The 22,195-nt window shown below is 43.4% G+C and overlaps 1 protein-coding gene across 3 annotated transcripts in view; it reads left to right on the top strand.

Annotated features, from left to right (window-relative positions):
- Positions 1-8,393: 8,393 nt before the first annotated feature.
- Positions 8,394-22,195, top strand: part of HACE1 (HECT domain and ankyrin repeat containing E3 ubiquitin protein ligase 1) — a 90,366-nt gene continuing 76,564 nt past the window's right edge. Inside the window, exons 1-6 of one of the 3 annotated variants that reach the window (XM_065400727.1) lie at positions 8,394-8,469; positions 12,965-13,019; positions 14,696-14,785; positions 17,706-17,810; positions 20,611-20,686; positions 21,588-21,719. In XM_065400727.1, the coding sequence (XP_065256799.1) occupies positions 8,394-8,469; positions 12,965-13,019; positions 14,696-14,785; positions 17,706-17,810; positions 20,611-20,686; positions 21,588-21,719 (534 nt within the window). The remainder of the gene's footprint in view (positions 8,470-12,964; positions 13,020-14,695; positions 14,786-17,705; positions 17,811-20,610; positions 20,687-21,587; positions 21,720-22,195) is intronic. The other 2 variants (XM_065400728.1, XM_065400729.1) reach the window with 2 other exon arrangements.

Genomic DNA, 22,195 nt, shown 5'->3' with positions numbered 1-22,195 from the left:
ACATAATGAATTAATTGGTAGTTTGGAGTTTCCAATCAAGAATCCTTTTATGTAAATTTGTGTGATTTTATGCAAAATAAAATCTACTCTTTTTTTTTTTGACACAGGATGTTGGTAGGTATGAATGGTTAAGTGATGTTTGTAAACAACCAATGATGACTAATTCAAAGATACTTTTAATTGTCAATTTTCTTATTTTAATCTGCATGGTTTATATACTATTTTATCTTCAGAGGCTTTCCTGGCTGGGCTATTTTCCTTAAACAAAATACATACATGGACGGAAGGGACATCCATGGAAATTATATCAGATTAATGTTTTACGAAGAGCCAAGTAAATTAAAAATCACAAACAGTTCCTTCCATCTTGTCCGCAAAAAACCCTGACACATACAGCAGTGCCTGGGAGAGTAGTGAGAGGGAACAGACTTTTTGTTATCTGTTCACTGACTATACCTCCAGAAAGCTTTCTGCCTGACTGACTGCAGGTTACAGACCAGTTATGTTTTAGAAAAACAACATCCTCTGTTTAAAAAGATGTTAGCTAAGGATTTTACATCACTGATGTAACCATCCAAGTATTCTACACGCTAAATGAATGTCTCAAATTCTAAACTCATTTAAAAATGGGTTCTACTATGCTCCTAAAACTGAAAAAAATTCAGTGACAAATGTAACCTTTTGCAGACTATACTAACTTAAATATCTGTGCCAGTCATGAAGCTTTTCTGCTTCATTCATTGTGTGTTCTTGAAGCGGAATACATAAAAACTTCCACCATAAATCCAGAATAAAAAGAGAGAAGCAATCACTTAATCTTGTGATTTATTTAAAAAAAATCCCTTTAAAACTTAACAGAAAAGAGCTGAATCTTTAAATTCTATCCCAAGACTTTATTAATAGTCCCTGTAGCATACACATGGCCTTATTTAACCTCTACATTAAACCATTAGGGCAGATTGTGAGATGCAATGGGCTTTTGAGACCAGGAATACGATGATGACACCCAGCTCTCTTTAAAATCTAGTGCAGACAATGCTATTACTTACACCATGCCATTATCTCTCTGTCCCAGTGCTTGTAAGAAATGAACACATAGGTGAAAAGTAATTGGCTAAAGCAAAACTGGGGGAAGACAGAGATGCTATATATTAATGCTGCTCCCCTGGACACCATACAGCTGCAGCAGTCGATGCCTTTTTCCATCTTCAGTTGGCCAGAAGCCTGCACCGTTTGCTTAGGTGAGGAATACCACATCCCAAATCACTGTGCACAGTTTGCTCAGTGCCTCCATGCTTGCTGGGAACAACAGCCCAGGCAGCTAATGGCGATGGAACAAAGTGGAATGGGGTTGCCAAATGTGGCAAAGTTCAGGAAGCAGAATCAAGTGAATGAGGGAAGAGGAGGGCCTTGCTGCATCTGCTATACTGTAGGAAAGGGGGACTTAGTTCTACCCTCAAGTGAAGCTGTGTTGGACAATGGTGGGACCCAGAAAATCCAGCCCGGAGCATGCAGAGACCTTGTAACCCTTCTGCCAGGTAGTGTCGGCAGGAAAAGGGCTGGGTTCTATATTGAGGGGTTCTTCTTAACATTACAAAACAGAAGAGGATCGAGCCCCAACCCAGCAATCTGGGAAAACTACACACCACCAAGGAGCACCTCTAAGAGGCAATACTGCCCCACTCACAAGCATTTAATCAGTGTATAACAAAAGAAGACTTTTACTAAGAGCAGAAGGATATAATAATTAATTTAGGAAAACATCTCAACAATTCAAAAGGATGCACATCATAAGTAAACACCTGTCCCACAGCATCTTGGGCAGTGTCCTCTGCTCAGTTTCCCACCTTGCAGCTTGAATGTCTGATGGACTAATGTCCCTTTAACATGCCACTCTCCTTTCCTTCTGCTCCTTACTCACAGTTGGTTGTCCAAGGTCAGCAAAATCTCAGAATTCGGGGTGCATTCACATGGGTTCACCTCCCATCCCTGAAGGGGAGGTTTGAGCAATGCCTCTGCTGTTGCCGTTGCTCACTCTGCTGCTGACTGGTGCCTCTGGCTGTGATGCTGTGTTCTGAGGTTCTGCACTTAGACCAGTTCTTAGTGATTTCACTGAGTAATGGGGGAACTCATTGCTGTTGCAGCCTCTGTGTTTCCTTTCACTGCAATACTATCTCCACACCAGGTCTAAGGTTCACCCTCGCACCCCCAGACCTGCCCATCAGTGTTTTCAGCTCTAGTGATTCGAAACAAGGACTCTAAGCTGATCCTGATCAGCTCCATCTTTAAGCACTGGAGGAGGGGCAAGGGGTCAAATAGTATCTAGGACTGTTTAAACAGATTCCTTATGCCCAGATAAGAACACCTGTGCCCACCCTCCTCTGACTTTTACTTGGATTTGCTTAGTGAGGTTCAAGTAGGATGACCCCTCAATTAGAGCATATTAAGTGTAGTTCTGCTCCCTTTAGTTGTACAATGAGGATAACAACATTTCATAACCCCTGTGCACAATACTAAATGGAATTTAAACCCAAAATGGATCACTTGGACAAAGCTGTTCACCTAGGCATAGTAGTTGTGTCTGTGCACATATGGTCTGCTCCTGCGGTCTTTCTCCCCAGTTCATCAATAGATGGCAGGGGAGAGCTCATTCAGATCCTGGCTTACAGGCACAACCTTGATGCTCTCCACAATTCACTTTGGCACCACAGATGTCCAAGTGCTGAGCCTCCTCTCAAATTCACAATAAAAACAACTGGTTTTCTTCCTGGCTCCTGAGCATCTGTAGCACACTTACAGTGCAGTAAGAAAATCCAAGGCCTCCATCTCAGAATACCTAATACCCATCTGGGCTAGATGCTCAGTCACCGGAGTTCAGCAGGGTCTGGATCTGTATCACCCCAAAGCTGACCACGAGCTTGGGCAAACTAGTAGCACAGTCATAGGAAGGTTTCTTTTGAGAAGTCATGATCACAGCTCCAAAGTTTGCACTATAGAGAACAAACAGAGTGCTGGTGAAAAATTTGGGCAATGAAAGCTAAGGTTTGTGGAGCCCTCTTTGCATGTGTGTGAGAGACCCAAAAACAGGACTGCTAAGCATTGCAGTACAGAAACTCAACCAGAGATGACACCTTGGTGGTGTCCAGTGCACTGTGGGACCACCAACTGAATTGGTGCAATTGCTGTTCCAGAGTTTGATATTTACACTAGCACTGATGCATAGAAGACACACTCAGGGCAAGTGCAACCACAATAGTGCTGTGAATCCCTGTGCACCACTGCAAGCTCTTTTTGAGTGTGGCTGTGTTGTGTGTTACAATTAAGCTTCGGGATTGCAGCAGTGCTGGCAATACCAAAATGCTTTAGTAGAAATAATTCCCAGGATGCTTTGGTTTGACAGCCCAGCCAGCCAATAATGCCTCCTGACAGTTCTTAGAATCATGGAATCATAGAACTGGAAGGGACCTCGAGAGGTCATCTAGTCCAGTCCCCTGCACTCAGGGCAGGACTAAGTATTATCTAGACCAGGGATCGGCAACCTTTGGCACGTGGCCCGCCAGGGTAAGCACCTTGGCAGGCCGGGCCAGTTTCTTTACCTGCCACGTCCTCAGGTTCGGCCAATCACGGCTCCAACTGGCTGCGGTTCACCGCTCCAGGCCAATGGGGGCGGCGGGAAGCGGCGGCCAGCACATCCCTCGGCCTGCACCGCTTCCCGCCGCCCCCATTGGCCTGGAGCGGCGAACCGCGGCCAGTCGGAGCCATGATCGGCTGATCCCTGATCTAGAACATCCCTGACAGGTGTTTGTCCAACCTGCTCTTAAAAATCCCCAATGATGGAGATTCCTAGGCAATTTATTCCAGTGTTTAACCACTCTGACAGTGAGAAAGTTTTTCCTAATGTCCAACCTAAACCGCCCTTGCTGCAATTTTAGCCCATTGCTTCTTGTCCTATCCTCAGAGGTTAAGAACAATTTTTCTCCCTCCTCCTTGTAACAATCTTTTATGTACTTGAAAACTGTTATCATGTCCCTTCTGTCTTCTCTTCTCCCGATTAAACAAACCCAATTTTTTCAATCTTCCCTCATAGGTCATGTTTTCTAGATCTTTAATCATTTTTGTTGCTCTTCTCAGGACTTTCTCCAATTTGTCCACATCTTTCCTGAAATGTGGTGCTCAGAACTGGACACAATACTCCAGTTGAGGCCTAATCAGCGTGGAGTAGAGCAGAAGAATTACTTCTCATGTCTTGCTTACAGTACTCCTGCTAATACATCTTGCTGCTTTCCACTGCATTAGTGTTCTTTCGATGCTGTGACCCTTGTTCATTAATTGAATTAATGTAAAAGTAAAATAACTGTATTTGGTGAAATTTTAATAAGAACGTTTGTTTTCTTTCCTATTTCAAATATTCAGGCTTTCAAGAGGTGCTCAATTCACTTAACAGTTAGAATTGGTACTTTTCAAGGCATTTAATCCTCCTTTCTGGATGCATGTGATTTGGGATAACTATAGAAACATTTGTAAATTTAAACTCCATATTCAGCCCAGGAATTTTAAAATAAGAGCTGAAGTACTTAGAGTGGATAGACTGTTTATCTTTCTGTGATTAACTGTTGTTTCATCATATTTTAGATATTATTATATTTTGGGCAAATATTTGGAACACAATAATAGCATACATTTAAATACTTAGGGTTTGAATAATATCAGGAAGTATTTTTCAAATAAGTCCTTAAAGTCATAGATCCACTTTCATCCATGTCTATCTAAGGTGAGGTATCTGACCCCCATTATCTCAGTCTCTGAGCACCTTATAATCTTGAATGTATTCATCCTCACAGCACCCGTGAGGTAAGGAAGAAGTGCTGTTGTCCCCCATTTTACAGATAGGGAAGTGAGGTTTGCCCAAGCCACACAACAAGGAACTGAACCCACATCTTCTATGCTATGGCTTGGAATCCTAACCACTAGACCATCCTTCCTCTCCCTGCTACAGATCTCTTGAAATGGCCAGTGTTTCCCTTTTTTCTAAGGACATGTCTTCACTACAATCTTAAGCAGACCTATTGTAACACCGACAGACCCCGGTTGTCGGCAGGTGGGATCAAACCTGGGACCTCTGGAGCCTAGTGTATGAGCCAAGAGCCATGTGGCTCTTAGCTAAAGCCATAGAACAGACTCATTAAGTGCTCTCTCTCTAAGTGGTCTCAGTACCAGTAAATGGGACAGAACACCACAACCAGGAGGTGTATGGGTTACATACTTCCCTTAGCTGTGGAAGTGCATCCCGAGCTTGAGAGACTTCCAAGTTGAAATCCCAGATGAGCTCCCAGTTGTAACACCAATAGACCTCGGTCATCGGGATCGAACCTGGGGCCTCTGGAGCTTAGTGCATGAACCTCTACTTCATGAGCTAAAAGCCATGTGGCTCTTAAATAAGGCTGTAGAGCAGACTCATTACTCTCTCTCTAAGTGGTCTCAGTGCCACTATATAGGACAGAACACCACACCCAGGAGCTGTGTGGGTTACACTATGTTAGGTTGACTTACAGCCACCTCAGTAATTACTGCGGTGGCTGATGTCCACACTACCTTCCTTCTGTCAGTGGTGCATGTGTTTACTAGGAACACTTCCACCGACTGAAGAGGAGCAGTGTGGGGGGGCTGAGAGTCAGGGCTCTCAGCTCTGCGCAGCTCCCCACCATGAGCCCAGCTGCTCCCCAGCGTTTCTTGCCTCCCCACTCCCAGCCAGAAGAGAGGTGGAAGGGGGCAGCCGCCCAGGGCTTCTTGTCTCTGGCGGGGAGATCCGTGCCCGGCGTCCAATTGGCTGCAGTGCTCCCAGCAGGGAGTGGGTAGCTCGGGGGGCAACAGGGCTCCTAGCGGGGAGTGGGGAGCCCGGGTGGCAGCCCAAGCTGGGAGCCTGGGTGGCAGCCTGGTTTGGAGCTGGGAGACCTGGCAGCAGCCCCGCTGGCAGTTGGCTTCCTTGTCAATTCCATGGCTCCTCCCCCGAGCCGTGAAATTGACAAGACAGCCAGCAGCCTATGTAAGGAATGCAGTGTCTACACAGACACCGTGTCGCCCTAACTACACCAACATAAGCCCTACGCTTCTTGTGGGGGTGGAGTTATTATGTCGGTGTAGTAAGCATAGGTGCAGGAGCTGGGGGTGCTGCCACAACCCCTGGCTTGAAGTGGTTTCCATTATATACAAGGTTTACAGTTTGGTTAAATGGCTCTCAGCCCCCCCACTATAAAAACTGTTCAGCACCGCTGGAGGTATGGCACTTACATCGGCAGGAGCAAGGGTGTAGTGTAGACACTGACATAGTTAGGTCGAGATAAGGCAGCTTATGTCGACCTAACTCTGTAGTGTAGACTGAGTCTGATCTTTCATTTCATTTCTACCTTTTTTTCTCTTGTTGAAGGCAGCCTTCAGAATTTAAACATCTGCTTTATTTTTATCTGTTATATGTAAAGGAAAACTGAGCCTTAGAAAGTGTGAATTTCCCTTATTCATCATCAATGGGGTGTTTATAGTCTTGTCTGCACAATCAACATCTCAATTACCTTTTAAAAATGTTGTGAATAAATATGATACAAAAACTAGAAGCCATCTGATAACTTCTAAGGATATGTCTACATGACAAAATTATGTTGACCTAAGTTACATCAACGTACAGCCACTGCAGTAATTAAATTGCTTTTGCATGTCCACACTATGCTCCTTGTGTTGTCCTCACCGGGAGTGATTGCACTGATTTTACTGTCAGTGTGGGGCACTGTGGGATGATTTCTGAAAGGTAGCAACATGTAAGTAATGCAGTGTCTACACTGACATTGCGTCGACCTAACTACATTAACATTGACTTTACACCTCCCAAGGAGTTGGAGTTATTAAATCAGTGTAGTGGGCGAGTTACATCAGTGGGAGCAACAGTTTAGTGTAGATGCTTACAGAGTTAGGTCGACATAAGCTGCCTTACATCGACCTAATTCTGTAGTGTAGACCAGGGCTAAGAGTTGACTGCAGTCTGGCTATAAACACACAGAGTTTTGTTTGAGTCAGGATTGGATTGACACAGGATACCATAATTTTTCCTTTTTTAGATTGACCAAAAATGTAAACATAATATAGTCAAATATTTAAAGTTGAGCACACAAAACTATGCACTTATAGGTTTCAGAGTAGCAGCCGTGTTAGTCTGTATCCGCAAAAAGAACAGGAGTACTTGTGGCACCTTAGAGACTAACAAATTTATTAGAGCATAAGCTTTTGTGGGGTACAGCCCACTTCTTCGGATGCATATAGAGTGAAACATATATTGAGGAGATATATATACACACATACAGAGAGCATGAACAGGTGGGAGTTGTCTTACCAACTCTGAGAGGCCAATTAAGTAAGAGAAAAAAACTTTTGAAGTGATAATCAAGATAGCTCAGTACAGACAGTTTGATAAGAAGTGTGAGAATACTTACAAGGGGAGATAGATTCAATGTTTGTAATGGCTCAGCCATTCCCAGTCCTTATTCAATCCTGAGTTGATTGTATCTAGTTTGCATATCAATTCCAGCTCAGCAGTCTCTCGTTGGAGTCTGTTTTTGAAGTTTTTCTGTTGTAAGATAGCCACCCGCAGGTCTGTCATTGAATGGCCAGACAAGTTAAAGTGTTCTCCCACTGGTTTTTGAGTATTATGATTCCTGATGTCAGATTTGTGTCCATTAATTCTTTTGCGTAGAGACTGTCCGGTTTGGCCAATGTACATGGCAGAGGGGCATTGCTGGCACATGATGGCATATATCACATTGGTAGATGTGCAGGTGAACGAGCCCCTGATGGTATGGCTGATGTGAATAGGTCCTATGATGCCACTCTATATGCATCCGAAGAAGTGGGTTGTAGCCCACGAAAGCTTATGCTCTAATAAATTTGTTAGTCTCTAAGGTGCCACAAGTACTCCTCTTCTTTTTGCGGATACAGACTAACACGGCTGCTACTCTGAAATCTGCACCTTACTCACTTACTCGCACCCCCAGCTCCTGACACACCCCAGCCCCCCTCCCACGCCGCTGAGCCAGCTCCTACCGGGCTCACCCCTCGGCTCCTGCCCCGCCCACAGCTCCTAGCCACGCCCCCGCTCCTCATCCTCCCCCCGTAGTATTGTTGGCAACGCTGGGTGGGCGGGGCGCGGTTGCGGGTAAGGGCAGCCACTTCAATGAGGCGCCCTTCCGCTGGTGGGCACGCGCGTAGGAGCGCGCATGCGCCGCGGCTCTGGGCCCGTGTGGGTGTGAGCCTGCGCAGAGGGCCGTGGGCTCCGCTCTGGCCGCACGCAACCGGCGCCGCGATGGGCTGAGGCGGGTCAGCGGCTCTGGGCGGAGCGGGGCCCCCCGAGGATGGAGAGAGCCATGGAGCAGCTCAACCGTCTCACCAGGTCCCTGCGCCGCGCCCGCACCGTGGAACTGCCCGAGGGTAAGAGGGGCGCGGGGGTCCCTCGGTCCAGCGCCATCCCCATCCCCCGGCGAGGGGCGCCCGTGCCCGCTCAGCAGCGGGAGCTGCGTTCCCCCGCCGGCGGCTCCCAGCGCGGGGTGACTCGCTGCAGCAGCTGGCCCCGGGGCCTGCCCCGCTTCCGAGTACAGAGATTTACAGCCCCATAACCCCCCGCTTGGCAGCCCCCGCATCTGCGCCGGGGCGGGAGACACCGGCGGGCGTTTCCCTGCGGCGCCCCTCACCGCAGCCCGGCTTGCCCCGGGGACTGGCTTCTCCTGGCACGTCGCCATCAGTCAGGAGAGGCCTGCCGGCCATGATGCCTGTGCCAACTTCTTGGAAAAACTTGGGACGTGTCCTGCCACCTCGGGCATCAATCTAGGACTTGATGCCCCTATGGGCAATAGCTTGGGATCGCGAGCCAGGACCAGGGCAGAGTCCAGTCCGGGCCCCACCAGGCTGCTTTTGGGCATGGGAAGGATGACTGGGATTCTGAAACCTGGTCCGCACCTAAAATGTAGGTTAATTTAGCTACGTTGCTCAGGGGTGTGAAAAAAAGATGTAGTTCAGTTGACCCAGGGTGGATACCACTACGTGGACAGAACAATTCTTCTATTGACCTAGCTAGCACCTCTTGAGGGGATGGATTTACTACAGCAGTGGAAAAACCCCTTCCCTTGCTGTCTACGCTACAAGCACGACAGTGGCATAGCTGTGGCACTGTAGTGCTTGTAGTTTGGACAACCTTACTGATGTACTGTCCCTGGACCCTACTAAGGGGCTTGTTTTACACTGTTCTCTGGCTAGTGGCTCTCCATTCCTCTCTTTTCCTACTGGAAGGGAGGAAGAATTTCTTTTCCTCTTCCTCCCCCTTGCCCTGCCTCAAGCATCCTGGCTACTGGGGGGGGGGGGGGTGTCTTCCCTCATGCTTTTAGTTACTATGGTAAAACAAATAAATAATACTGAGGGGGAAAGGAGTTAACCTCTAGCTTTTGAAGAGCAGCAGTAAAAACTGAATAATCCTTTTAGGCTTGGTCTAAACAGGAAGTTGTACTGACATCAAATCATATAACCTTTAATTGTACTGACTTTGTTAAACTGTTGCAACTTTGCGTGGACAATACACAGATGTGCTCTGAATTGACATAAACAGTTCTGTGCAATGTTGTCTTAGTTGGGTTGGTCCTAGGCATTAGAGAGACAAGATGTGTGAGGTAATATTTTTTTCTTGAACCAACTTCTATTGATGAGAGAGACAAGCTTTCAAGGTTACAAAGAGCCCTTCTTTGGGTCAGTTATAAACTGATATAAAAGAGTTCAGGTGCAAAAGTTGTACTGATTTAAACCAGGTTATGTTAAACTGATGCAATGTCTGTGCAGATAAGCCCTTATTTTCATTCTGCAGCTGTTTGGGAAATCTGTGCAGAGGCATGAGTTTTTTTACATCTGCAGACTCAGGAAGATACTATCTGTTCATGTTTAGAAGGTTGTTGTAATCTGTAATGGATAGAAACTTCATTTTTAAATGAAAACTTTAATTCTCAGAAGCTAATGGCTTAGGCCCCCTCAACTTGGCAGGAAAAAGACTTCTACTCATCAGTAATGAGTAGGCAAATATCTCTTTAAACAGTTTTAACGCAAGGCTTTGTGTCTACGCTGACTTGTCAATCCTTAATTTTAAAAAAAAAAGACAGGCTTTGTTCATTGCTTAATTTTGTTACAAAATATTCACACTTTACAAGTAAATCAGTGTTTTGTTTTTTTTATAACTGACAGCCCTGCAAACTCAACCCGGGCTTTGAGTCAAATTGCGTTTTCATCTCCAGCATCATCACTAGTAATAATGGTTCTTCAGGGAAAATTATGCCCTTAGTGATACTAGAACATCCCCAAAATCTTCAATAGTAAACAAGTTCTGTTGCTGATATGCAAAGTGGAAGAGAATCCAGCTCATTCACTCTTAGTTGTGTTGGCTGTGCAGGACTAAACGGAGTTTAAAATATATATACTCTTTGTCTTCAAGCATATATCACTCTGCACAAAGGTTGAATAAAAAGCTTAATTTCATGGACAAATAAGAGTCACATCGTAAGTTTCATTATTTAGCTAAGTAAAGAAAAGATTTCTCTCTTCTTTGTGCTGTACCTGTTCTTTGAATAAATAGGACTTTGTTTACTAATTCCTCTTAAGGGCTGGATTTACCAAAAACTTCACAAAACCAACCCTAAACCACCCTTTCTAAGAGCTTGTCTATGCACAGTTTTTATAGTGATTTAACTATATTGGTTAATTGTCACAGTTAAATCTGCCCAACCATCTAGTATGGAAGCAGTTACACTGGTATAAAGGTGCTTAAAAGAGGTTGTGCAGATTTAATTGCTATAAGTCTGTTTCTAAATTGGCACAAACTGTATATGGAGTAAGACCAGTCTTAAGTTTCTGAGCCAAGTTTAAAATTACTAGAGAAAAAGCATTTACAAAGTATATTTCATACTAATTCACCTGTTTCTATTTATATTCTTTTGTTAATGCTGAATATTTTGATTCCTTCATATCTTATAGTATATCAAAAATCAGTTTAGGTATTGCAATAAAATGTTTTGGGTTTTGTTTTGTTTACATTTTCTTAAAAGCATTAACTTTTTAAAACAATAATATTCCAATACTCCTAGGGGAATTCTGCACCACTGCACGTATGCGGAATTAATGTCCCCTGCAGATTTCTTTGCTTCCCTGCAAAAAAAAGACTTCTGATTGGGAAGCAAAGGGAAGCTGCAAGAGCAGTCACGTGCCCCTCCTCAATAGCACGGGTGCGTCATTTTGGGCACCTGGAGCATCTGGTGGAGAGAGAAATCTTGGGGAGAGGGGGTTAGGGATGCCCTGGTCAGTGGCTCCTACCCTGCAGCAGGCTCAGCTGCTAGTCCTGGCTGGGCTGGGGGCAGGGGAGGACAGGACTTCCTCTTCCCCTGCAAGGAGCGGCTAGGGATGGTTCAGACCCACCCCCAGAAACCTCATAAGGTGTGCCCCTCCTCCCACTTCCTTCCCATATTGTTCTTCAGCTGCTGGGGGAGGGGGCACTGTACGGGGAGTTGCTTCTCAGTCCACCCAGAACCCCCTCCCGCCAAGTCACCTGCACCCAGAACCCTCCCACTGAGCATCTCCCCCTGCATCTGGACCTCTACCTCCGTTCCCCCTGATGAGCCTACATTCTCTGCACCTGAACTACCCTGATGAACTCCCTGCACCTGGACCTCCACCCCACTGAGCCACAACCAGCTGCACCTGGACACCAAGCTCCACTTCCCCAGCGTCCAGACCCACCTCCCACTGAGCTCATCCCCTCCATACCCACCCTGCTGAATCCCCATCCCCTTCTCCTGCACTCAGAACCCCCCCCCCCCAATGAGTCCCTGTGCATCCAGATTGCCCCTTACCTGGATCCCCCCCATACTAAGTTCCTCCACACTTGGATCCTGCCAGGCTGAGCCTGCTTGCCACACACCTGGATTGGAGGCCAGGGCTGGGCGTGCATGTGAGACTCTGTTCCTCTTGCTCGCTATCTTGGTGTGGAGGTGCAGGGCCCTAGGGTGTTTCTGGGCCAGGCCCAGGCCTTGCACTGTCAGGGTCGGGTACAGCCTCACCGTTGAGTCCATGTCCCGGGGCGGGAGGGCTGCAGGGTGATCTCCCATCCATTGACCCATGCTTCCCACTGCCATGTAGGCGCCTCCATATTTATTTGACAAATAAAATATGCAGAATTTTACAGAATTTTAAAATATTGTGTGCTGAATTTTTATATTTTGGTGCAGAATTCCCTCAGCAGTAATTCTACTACAGTGTTTGAACCCAAACACTGTAGTTTTGTGCTAGTCAGAACCAGGTTTTGTCAGAACCAAAAAGAGAGAAGGTCTAGAAACAAAAGGGGGAAATTGACTATTTTTCAGTGTACAAGTTGAGACAAAAGAGTTGACAGCATTAATAGTGTTAAGTAGATTAGATTTGAAAAAAAATCATTTTTAGTAACATCAGTAACACAACTATAGAAATAATATGTAAATACAGGAAATCTAAAATATCCTTCGCTTTTAAATTAACTTACATGATACTGAGACAATTCAGTAATGAGAACTTAGCAGCAATCAGAAGGATAAAAGGATAGACAAAAAAAATTAAAAACTAAAAATAAAATTAGCAGCGTACATTTTTCTTATTTAGAAAGAACAGTTTGCTTTCACCTACAGTAATAGCAGAACTACATCATAAAATATTATTTTAACATATTTTCCATATAAATGTTAAACAGCAGTAGCTTTTCTTTTAGAATTGTTCAATAATTTATTTCAGTCAGTTCCATATACAGATCTATCATACAGTGTAAATAGTCTATTCATCTACAGTAACTTCTAAAAACAGACAATAACTACTGGATAAATTTACACATAAGATTTTATGGTAACTGAATAATCTAATTTCTGCACAGATAATGAAACTGCTGTCTACACACTAATGCCAATGGTTATGGCTGACCAGCACAGGTGAGTGTTTCTTCCTACATAAATTACTATTGTGCATAAATTACTATTTTTTAAATTCTCTTATTTGTAAGGTTGCAAACATAAGTCTGTAACATCAGTCTAAATGGTAATAACAATAAACATCGTCCATCGTAGCAGTCTACAACTAAATATTTTTAAGGGCATAGAAAGCAACATGTTTAGTAGAGCTGTATTTATTAAAGTAGTGTTGGCTCCGGGGTTTCTCTTGCTGAGCTGCCATCCAGGGTCACAAAGGCCAGGTCTGTATACATACGTTCTTTGGTATAAGTACGTTGCTTACTGGTGTGGATTTTTCGCACCTCTATCAACGTGGTTATATTGACTGTAACCCCCTGTGTAGACCGCAGTATGTCGGTGGCAGAGCTTTTCCTGCAGACATAGCTACTGCCTTTTGCGGAGGTGTTTTCTGTCTAAAGCATCTTCTCCAGAAGCGCTAAAGTGACACATCTGCATTGATATAGCTGTGCTGATGCAAGTTTGTAGTGTAGACCTGCCCAGAGAGAAGATTTTTGCATAGCTGGGGCCCAGCCCACTGAATGCCCAAACTTGCATATGACTATGTATATACTTTATGTACCTGAGAAATCTGGTTGACTCAATCCTGGAAATGCCTGGGTGTGTGCTTAAGACCAGGAGTTTGAAGTGTGTCCAGTGATGGAGAAGGAGCCAGTATATAATGAGTACTGGGAGAAGAGAACAATGGCAGTTTCTTTGTGAATGAGATGTAGCGCTAGGAGTTGATGTACTGTTGGTATTGAAACTCATAGTATCTTATCTGTAGAGGAGATTGTCCAACACGTATTGATCAGACAAGACTGATGGCTGGGGGACTTCTTAAATGACAGCTGTTTGGGAAGTGGGGAAGCTGTTGGAATCTGTCTGAGGGATGTGTCAAGCAAGTTTGCTGCTACTTCCCCGCCCCTGTTGAGTTTTGTAGGCAAGTAAGAAGCGCTGAAATTTGTTGTTCTGATATCAGCGTGGATGTTGGTCCTTCTCCACAATATGTTTATGCGGACAGGTATACTAGAGTTCCAATTATGCAGCCGCCTGGACAGCATAAACAGAACTGCAAGTCACCAGGTTGTTTCAGCCTGAGGCTAATTTGAAAGGTGTGTATCTTGTAGTCAGACTTCTTGCATAATAATGGCAATTCAGTCTAACAATCTTCCTTACATTTCATTATACTGGCACTTTTTCCTTCTAAACTTGGTGTATGCATAGGGAACTTGCCAGAAATGTGGAAGGGAACATGTAGTGGAGTGGGGAGAAGTATTGGCATACATTTATTTATAATTGCCCAAAGCAAAGTCAGTATAGTGCTTAGCACAGTAAAGAAATGTCTTGAACATCTTGTCCTAGTCCACATTAATGTACATTCAAAATAATGACACAATATGGCATATTTGCTGATGTCAGTTTGAACTAGGAAGTGGAAGAGCAAGGGCGTTGCAGTTTAGTATTCAGGTATTTTAACAGAGCTGTGGAGCCCTGCCTTTTTTATAGGCTGTAAGGGAGAAAAATGGTACCCTGAGATGATTGTAAAACAGATAAAGTATTCAGTCATGCAAATAAAATGTATGTTGTGATGCATATCTGAAAGTGGGTGAAACTATCTTTAGACTTTTTTCCCTAACGCACAGTTTTATCTGCTTAAGGTCTGTTTCAGAGCTACTGTCAAATTCAAAATTTGATGTGAATTATGCATTTGGACGTGTGAAGAGGAGCTTGCTTCATATTGCGGCAAAGTAAGATTTAGCACTTTTAAGTAATCAGGGAGATGACTTAAAGGATTACATTACCACAGAAATCTAGAGCATTAAACTGGAAAAACCTTCAGTGCATATTTGTTGCTATATTTTTTTCCTCACTTTTCTTGAATTAATTACCAGTGTGCACACTTGCCCCTTCAAGAATAACTTTTAACACAAAACCAGGCAGCTTACACTCAGGATTTCAAGTGGCCTTCCATATCCTAACAAGCTTGTGTATAGGAAACATTAACTACTGATGGTTGCTTTTTCATCCTTTTTTAAATAAGACTGCTGTGGGAGGAATACAGCCTGTTTATCGTGTATGTTAGTTAAAGAGTTATCTCTGCCATTGCTAGCTGCCTGAGCTTTGCTATTGCAGACTTGCTTTCTCCCTCTCTAGTAAACAGTTTTGCTTTTTTTGTTTTGTTTTTGTTTTGGAAGCATTCAGTCATTCTGTCTCATGGTAATGACATCAAGGAAGTGGGAAGTACTCCACTACTGATTAGGTGCTTTGCTGTCATGTAGTACCTGTATGGTGGGCATGTACTTCTCTGCTCAGTTACGAGCAGACAGGGAAGAATTTGAGGCTGTGTACTGAATATTTCTAATGCTTTTAGATCCAGGCTGAAGTCCTTGCCTGTAAATATGAAACAGATGATGTCAAATTATTTTGAATCTGTCAGGTAGTAAAAATAGGCTTGTCCCCTGACCACCCTCCTCCTCAGAACCCCCCACCCATCCAACCCCCCCTGCTCCTTGTCTCCTAACCGCCCCCTCCCGGGACCATCCACCCCCCGGGACCCCCCCATCCAAGCCCCCCTGTCCCCTGACTGCCCCGACCCCTATCCACACTCTCGGCCCCTGACAGGGCACCTGGGACTCCCACGCCTATCCAACTACCCCTCTTCCTCATCCCCTTACCATGCCGCTCAGAGCATCAGGACTGGCAGCCCTAAGGGAGGGAGGATAGCTTAGTGGTTTGAGCATTAGCCTGCTAAACCCAGGGTTGTGAGTTCAATCCTTGAGGGGGCCATTTAGGGATCTGGGGCAAAAATCTGTCTGGGGATTGGTCCTGCTTTGAGTAGGGGGTTGGACTAGATGACCTCCTGAGGTCCCTTCCAACCCAGATATTTATTCTATGATTCTATAAGTAGTACACAGTAAGTAGCACATTCCTATGGGGAGCAATTTAATACACTACACCCAGCCCCGCTCAGCCTGCTGATGGTCTGGAGTTCTCAAAATATGTTCTCGCACCCCTTATCAAAAATTACACTACAATTAGCTTTAAAACTTTGTATATTACAGTAATCGTTTAAAAATGTATAATGTTAATAAATACATAGGTTTGATGAAACAAAGTAGTTGTACTTATGTGCCTGTGCTTAATTTGTGTTTTTGATGATTTACCTTCTAAAAAAATCTTGCATGTCTCACACCCCCAGAAAGGGCATATCACACCCCCAGGGGGTGCGTGCACCCCAGGTTAAGAACCACTGCACTAAACTGATAAGATTTGCATTTTAATTTAATTTTAAATGAAGCTTCTTAAACATTTTAAAAACCTTGTTTACTTTACGTACAACAATAGTTTAGGTATATAATATAGACTTATAGACTGGCACGCGAAACCTTAAATTAGAGTGAATAAATGAAGACTCGGCACACCACTTCTGAAAGGTTGCTGACCCCTGCTCTAAAGTTTTATATTGTTTTATTTTTTAATGCAGTTATTTTTTGTACATAATTCTACATTTGTAAGTTAAACTTTCATTATAAAGAGATTGCACTACAGTACTTGTATTAGGTGAATTGAAATATACTGTTTCTTTTGTTTTTTACAGTTCAAATATTTGTAAGCAAAAATAAATATGAAGTGAGCACTGTACACTGTATTCGGTGTTGTAATTGAAATCAACATATTTGAAAATTTAAAAAACATCAAAAAATATTTAAATGGTATTCTATTGTTTAACAGTGCGATTAATCGAGATTAATTTTTTTATTCGCTTGACAGCCCTAATAATGACCAATTAAATTGCAAACAGAAAATAAAGAGAAAGCAGTTATGTAACAAAACTAATGGCAGACTCAGGTATTTGGATGAATCCTGTAACCCTCAGTCTTTGTTTTTTCTTTTTGCTGTGCTTACATTTGAGTATCTACCTTCCTTCTGAAAACTAAACCTTTTTAACATATTTTTTTAAAACAAGTAATATTGTAATTAAAGTGTGTTAGAGGTTTGATGGCCAGTCCAATGCTGCAAAAGGACAAATTGGTTGAGGGAAACATAAACATAATGCCATGGGTGGGCAAATCCTATGTCTTTGAGGTTTCCTTGCACCTGCGTCTGCGATTTGGTCTTGAGTCCATTAAACTAAGATTAGTAACTCTTTCCCTGTAATGTTAACCAAATATTCTAGAATCAGTTCTCACTCCAGCGGAGTGTCCTTTTTTTTTTTTTTTTTTTTAAGCTTTCAAGTTGTAAAAACCCTAGTGACATTAGAGCCAAATTTTGTGCTGACTTCAACCTATGGAAGTTAATGAAGTTGCATGATAGTGTAAGTCAGTGTAGAATTTGACTCTTAAAGATGCTTGCTGTGCTTTATCATTAAAAAGCAACAGAGAGTCCTGTGGCATCTTTAAGACTAACAGATATATTGGAGCATAAGCTTTCATGGGTGAATGCCCACTTCGTCGGATGGATATTTCCATTACATGCATCCGACGAAGTGGGCATTCACCCACGAAAGCTTATGCTCCAATACATCTGTTAGTCTTAAAGGTGCCACAGGACTCTCTGTTGCTTTTTACAGATCCAGACTAACACGGCTACCCCTCTGATATTTATCATTAAAGTTTCACTTTACTGATTTTGCCATTTCCTTTCTTTCTTTCCATACCTCCATCCAAGCTGTGGATCAGTTGAATGTCTAGTTCTGCTGTTAAAAAAGGGAGCAAATCCTAACTACCAAGATATTTCGGGATGTACACCCCTTCATTTGGCAGCTAGAAATGGGTAAGAAAACTTTTACCTTCTCAAAGCATGCTGATTTTGCTTAACACAGATTATAGACCTGTTTTAAGAATGTTTTATAATTTTGGTTTGCATACTGGTTAAATTATATATTTTGCACTTTTGAAAGTACAAGTAAAACCACAGAATGTGTACCAGGAATTTGTAGGATATTTTTTTTTTTTTAATTTTAGAATATTGATCGATCTAAATACAACCAAGCAATAAACATAAATTTCTATGACTATTTAAGCATTTTTGCTAATTATCAGTTTGATAGTTGGAGAGATTTTATTTAGTGGCTAATAATAATAAAACTCTTATTGCAATATTGTAATTGTATGTAATACAACACATGACAAATACATTAAAGGAGTAAAGCATGGATCTGGAAGACGAAGTTGAAGGGGTTTCACTGTTTGGATTGATATTTAGATATCAAGCAATTAACTGTGTTCCCTGAAGGATCATCTTCTGCAAGACAAAGAAGACTCAGGCCTTGTCTACACTACACAGTTTTGTTGACAAAAGTGAGCTTTTGTTGAGTAAACGGTGTAGGTGTAAACACTGAAATGCTCCTCCCACCGATGTAACTCCCCTGCTATGCCGACATAAGACAACCACCTCAACAAGAGGCTTAGGGCTTATGTTGACATAGTTAGGGCGATGCATGTCTGTGCTGACACTGCAGTCCTTATGTTGGCTGTTGGCTGTCGCTCTTGGCTGCTGGAGGCATGAAATTGATAAGAAGCAGGTTTCTGGCTCCTGAGCCCTGCTGCTTCCCGGTCTCCGCTCCAAGCCGGGCTGCCACCTGGGCTGCACACCGCTCCTGGCATGTTTGGCCTGGCTCTGTCTTCCACACTGCCCCTCTTCAGTCGGTGGAAGTGCTCCTGGTGAGGATGTGCACCACTGACAGAAGTAGGGTAGTGTGGACATTAGCCACCACAGTAACTAATGCAGTGGCTATAAGTCGACCTAACATAGGTCGACTTATCTTTTAGTATAGACATGTCCTACTAATGCCATACATGTAATATTAGGCTAAGAGGGCTTGGCCTAGCTGTGCTCCCTCTTATCTGGTAGTGGATTTCTCTAGCCATCCTGCTGATGGCTGGTTAAGTGTGGGGTTTTTTGGGCATCTTGAGAATAACACCACTTAAGAGCTCTGACTCGCTGCCTCCCATCCGACCCTTTTCTCTGTGTACATGCATGTCTGTTGCTTCTTCACTCTCCACTTTTCTTGTCGTGTGACTGGCAGAAACCCTCTTCAAGGGCCTGGGAAAGAATATACTTATAAGTTCTCTAGGGCAGCATATGTGAGTGATGTTATGCTAGTGCAGATGATGGGAAATGCAATTAACCATCAGCTGTGTCAAGTAAACAAAGTGAAATGAAAAAAACTGAGAAGTATTTTCTTCATTCATCTTAAGTGATGGTTGTAATGGTAATAGTTACAGAATTTTCAGAAGGAAATCTGACTCTTCAAGTTGTCCCTTTAAAGGTAGGTGCAATATTAGCAGTGATTCTAGGACTGGATTATTTTGTTAAAAGAACAGATTATTGCTGTCAACAATCACACTTGCTTGCACTAAAGCAAAAATCCACATGAAATTAACAAGACATGCCTATCACCCTGACCACTTTGCTCTTTGAAGCCTGGAGACGGGGATGGGCTTCATAGCCCAAGCTCCAGCCTGAGCTGGAATTTGAAAGCACTGTCCCTGCAGCTATTTGTAGTACGAGCCCGAATCTGTTGACCTGAGCTTGGACGCATGCTGCTGCATGCTGTGTTGACATACCCAAAGGGACTAAGTGTCTTGCCTAAGGTAACACAGGTAAACTGTGGTGGAGCAGGGAACTTAGCCCAGGTATTCATCCTTCCTTCCATATAGAGTAAAAGCTGTTTTATCCGGCACTTCACCAACCGGAAAGCTCTATAAACTGGCATTTCTGATCTTCATTGAAAGTCTGGTTTATAGTCCGGTTGGCACGGGGACGGCAGGGGTTGGGGCGTGGGAGGCAGTGCGGGGCGTGGGACAGGGTGTGGAGTGCTGGATTGGGGGCTGCTCACCTCGGTCAGGTCCTAGGCGGAGGCACGGCAGGCAGCTCTGTGCGCTGCATCTGGCCACAGGCACTGCCCCCACAGCTCCCATTGGCCGCTGTTCCTGGCTTATGGGAGCTGCGAAGGCAGCGCTCAGCACAGAGCAGGGGCAGCGCGCAGAGCCACCTGCTGTGCCTCCGCCTAGGAGCAGCCGGGACAGGTCGTCGCTTGCAGGGAGCCACCCGAGGTGAGCACCCCTGGGATCTGTCACCCCGCACCTCTTCCCATGCCCCAAGCCCCCTCCTGCACCCAAACTCCTTCTCAGAGCCTGTGCCCCGCACCACCTCATGCACCCAAACTCCCTCCCTCTTAGTTAACCAGCATTTTTTTGCTTCTTGGCACCCCGCATTCTACCAACATGCCATATAAAACAGCTTTTACTGTATTTTGAAATAATGTGTTAGAACAGGACACTTAAGTATTCTGATACTTGTAACATAGAAACCTATCTAATCAACCCACCATTCTCCCTCTCCCTCCTATAAGCTAAAACTCTTGGCTGTGTGTGTCTTCTATGGCATTGGTGAGCATTTGCTTTTCTTTAAATATCAGTTAATGGTGTACTGTTATGAAGAAAACTTGCATACTGCAGTTGATGCATGTGATGAATTAGTCTGAAAGGGGCATGGGGAAGATATTTGTTTTCTGCAGACCCTTTTTCTTTTTTTATGACTGGAATTGCATATGTTCTTTCCTTTACAGACAGAAGAAATGTATGAGCAAGCTCTTAGAATATAGTGCAGATGTCAACATTTGTAATAATGAAGGTCTGACTGCAGTAAGTGCTATCCATTTTAGTTACTGACGTGCTTCTCTTGAAATTAATAAACCAGTGATATGCTAACTTTACTGAAAATGCTTATAGCTTGTGCCTACTAAGTGTTTGACTAGCTCTGCAATCATTAAAACTGGAAGGGTCCCTGTTAATATATAATTGTAAAGTATTGTGGAACTGTTAATTTAGTGACAAAATTGATCAAAATATTTCTAAAACAGTAAAATCTTTGGTTCAAATAAAACACTTTCAGAAATGCAACTTTATATGCTCAGGGTTAATTTTTTGTTTTTTCCACCTCCTTCCTCAGTGACCAGGCAACATAACAAATTTTCATTTTTATACAGGATTTTAACTTTTTTCCATTCCTCTGTGCTGGTATTGTAACAAACTGCTTTGACTTGAAATTAAGAAAGGTAAAGTTGTGGAACCACATGGTATTATATTTGCAACTGCTAGTTTTGCTGGCCTGAACAATGAATGCGGACTTCTGATATCAAAGCAGAGGGCTCCTCCCTCAAACATTCTTGATTGTCTTAGCTGGCACCAATCCCTCTCTTCTTGTGCACCTCATGAGTGTCAAGAATCTAAATTTAACTCTGTCCTCTGGTTGTAGCTCCTGTCAGTAGGATATTCAGGCAGTCTACTGGTTACGTTCCTCAGCAGGTACAGTGTTTGAGGATCCTTTCTTAAACGCATTCTTGTAATCTACTCGTGATCAAAGGGAGCTGCTGTGATTTCAGGCACAGATTTAGACTTCTAGATGCATATTTAGGCAGCTAATTCTAGGATCCTATTTATGAAAATCTTGGCCACAGGGCCTTAAGTTTTGTACACTTGTGTTTATGAAATATATGTACGTATTGAATAATAAGAATATTAGTAATTTGATTTTTTTATTTAGATTCACTGGCTTGCTGTCAACGGGCGAACAGAACTACTTCACGATCTTGTACAGCATGTCAATAACGTAGATGTTGAAGATGCAATGGGACAGACAGCACTACACGTGGCTTGCCAAAATGGTCACAAGACAGTAAGTTCATAAAACTCATTTGAACGGACTGTAATTGTTAAAACCTTGGTAATACTTGTCTCAATTTTTTTTTTTAATTGAAACTATGGCTAGTCATACACCTTTATAAAGGTTAAATGATAGTCATGTGAATAATTCTATCTTAATACACCTCTACCCTGATATAATGCTGTCCTCGGGAGCCAAGAAATCTTACTGCGTTATAGGTGAAACCGCGTTATATCGAACTTGCTTTGATCCGCCGGAGTGTGCAGTCCCGCCCCCCCAGAGCACTGCTTTACCGTGTTATATCAGAATTTGTGTTATATTGGGGCGCGTTATATCGGGGTAGAGGTGTAATTCTTAACTACATGTACTCGTATAGGAATAAGTGGTTTATTCTTGTGTGGGTGATCCTGCAGTCTCCTTTGAGAGTTTAAATAATTTAATGCGCATTCCACAGCTGTTCGTACAGTTGATTAATCTATTATTGCATA

This window comes from Emys orbicularis, chromosome 3, assembly GCF_028017835.1.
Source record: "Emys orbicularis isolate rEmyOrb1 chromosome 3, rEmyOrb1.hap1, whole genome shotgun sequence".
In the NCBI taxonomy this organism is placed as follows: domain Eukaryota; kingdom Metazoa; phylum Chordata; order Testudines; family Emydidae; genus Emys; species Emys orbicularis.
Note: the sequence above shows the minus strand (reverse complement) of the source record. Positions and strands in the feature narration are given on the sequence as shown.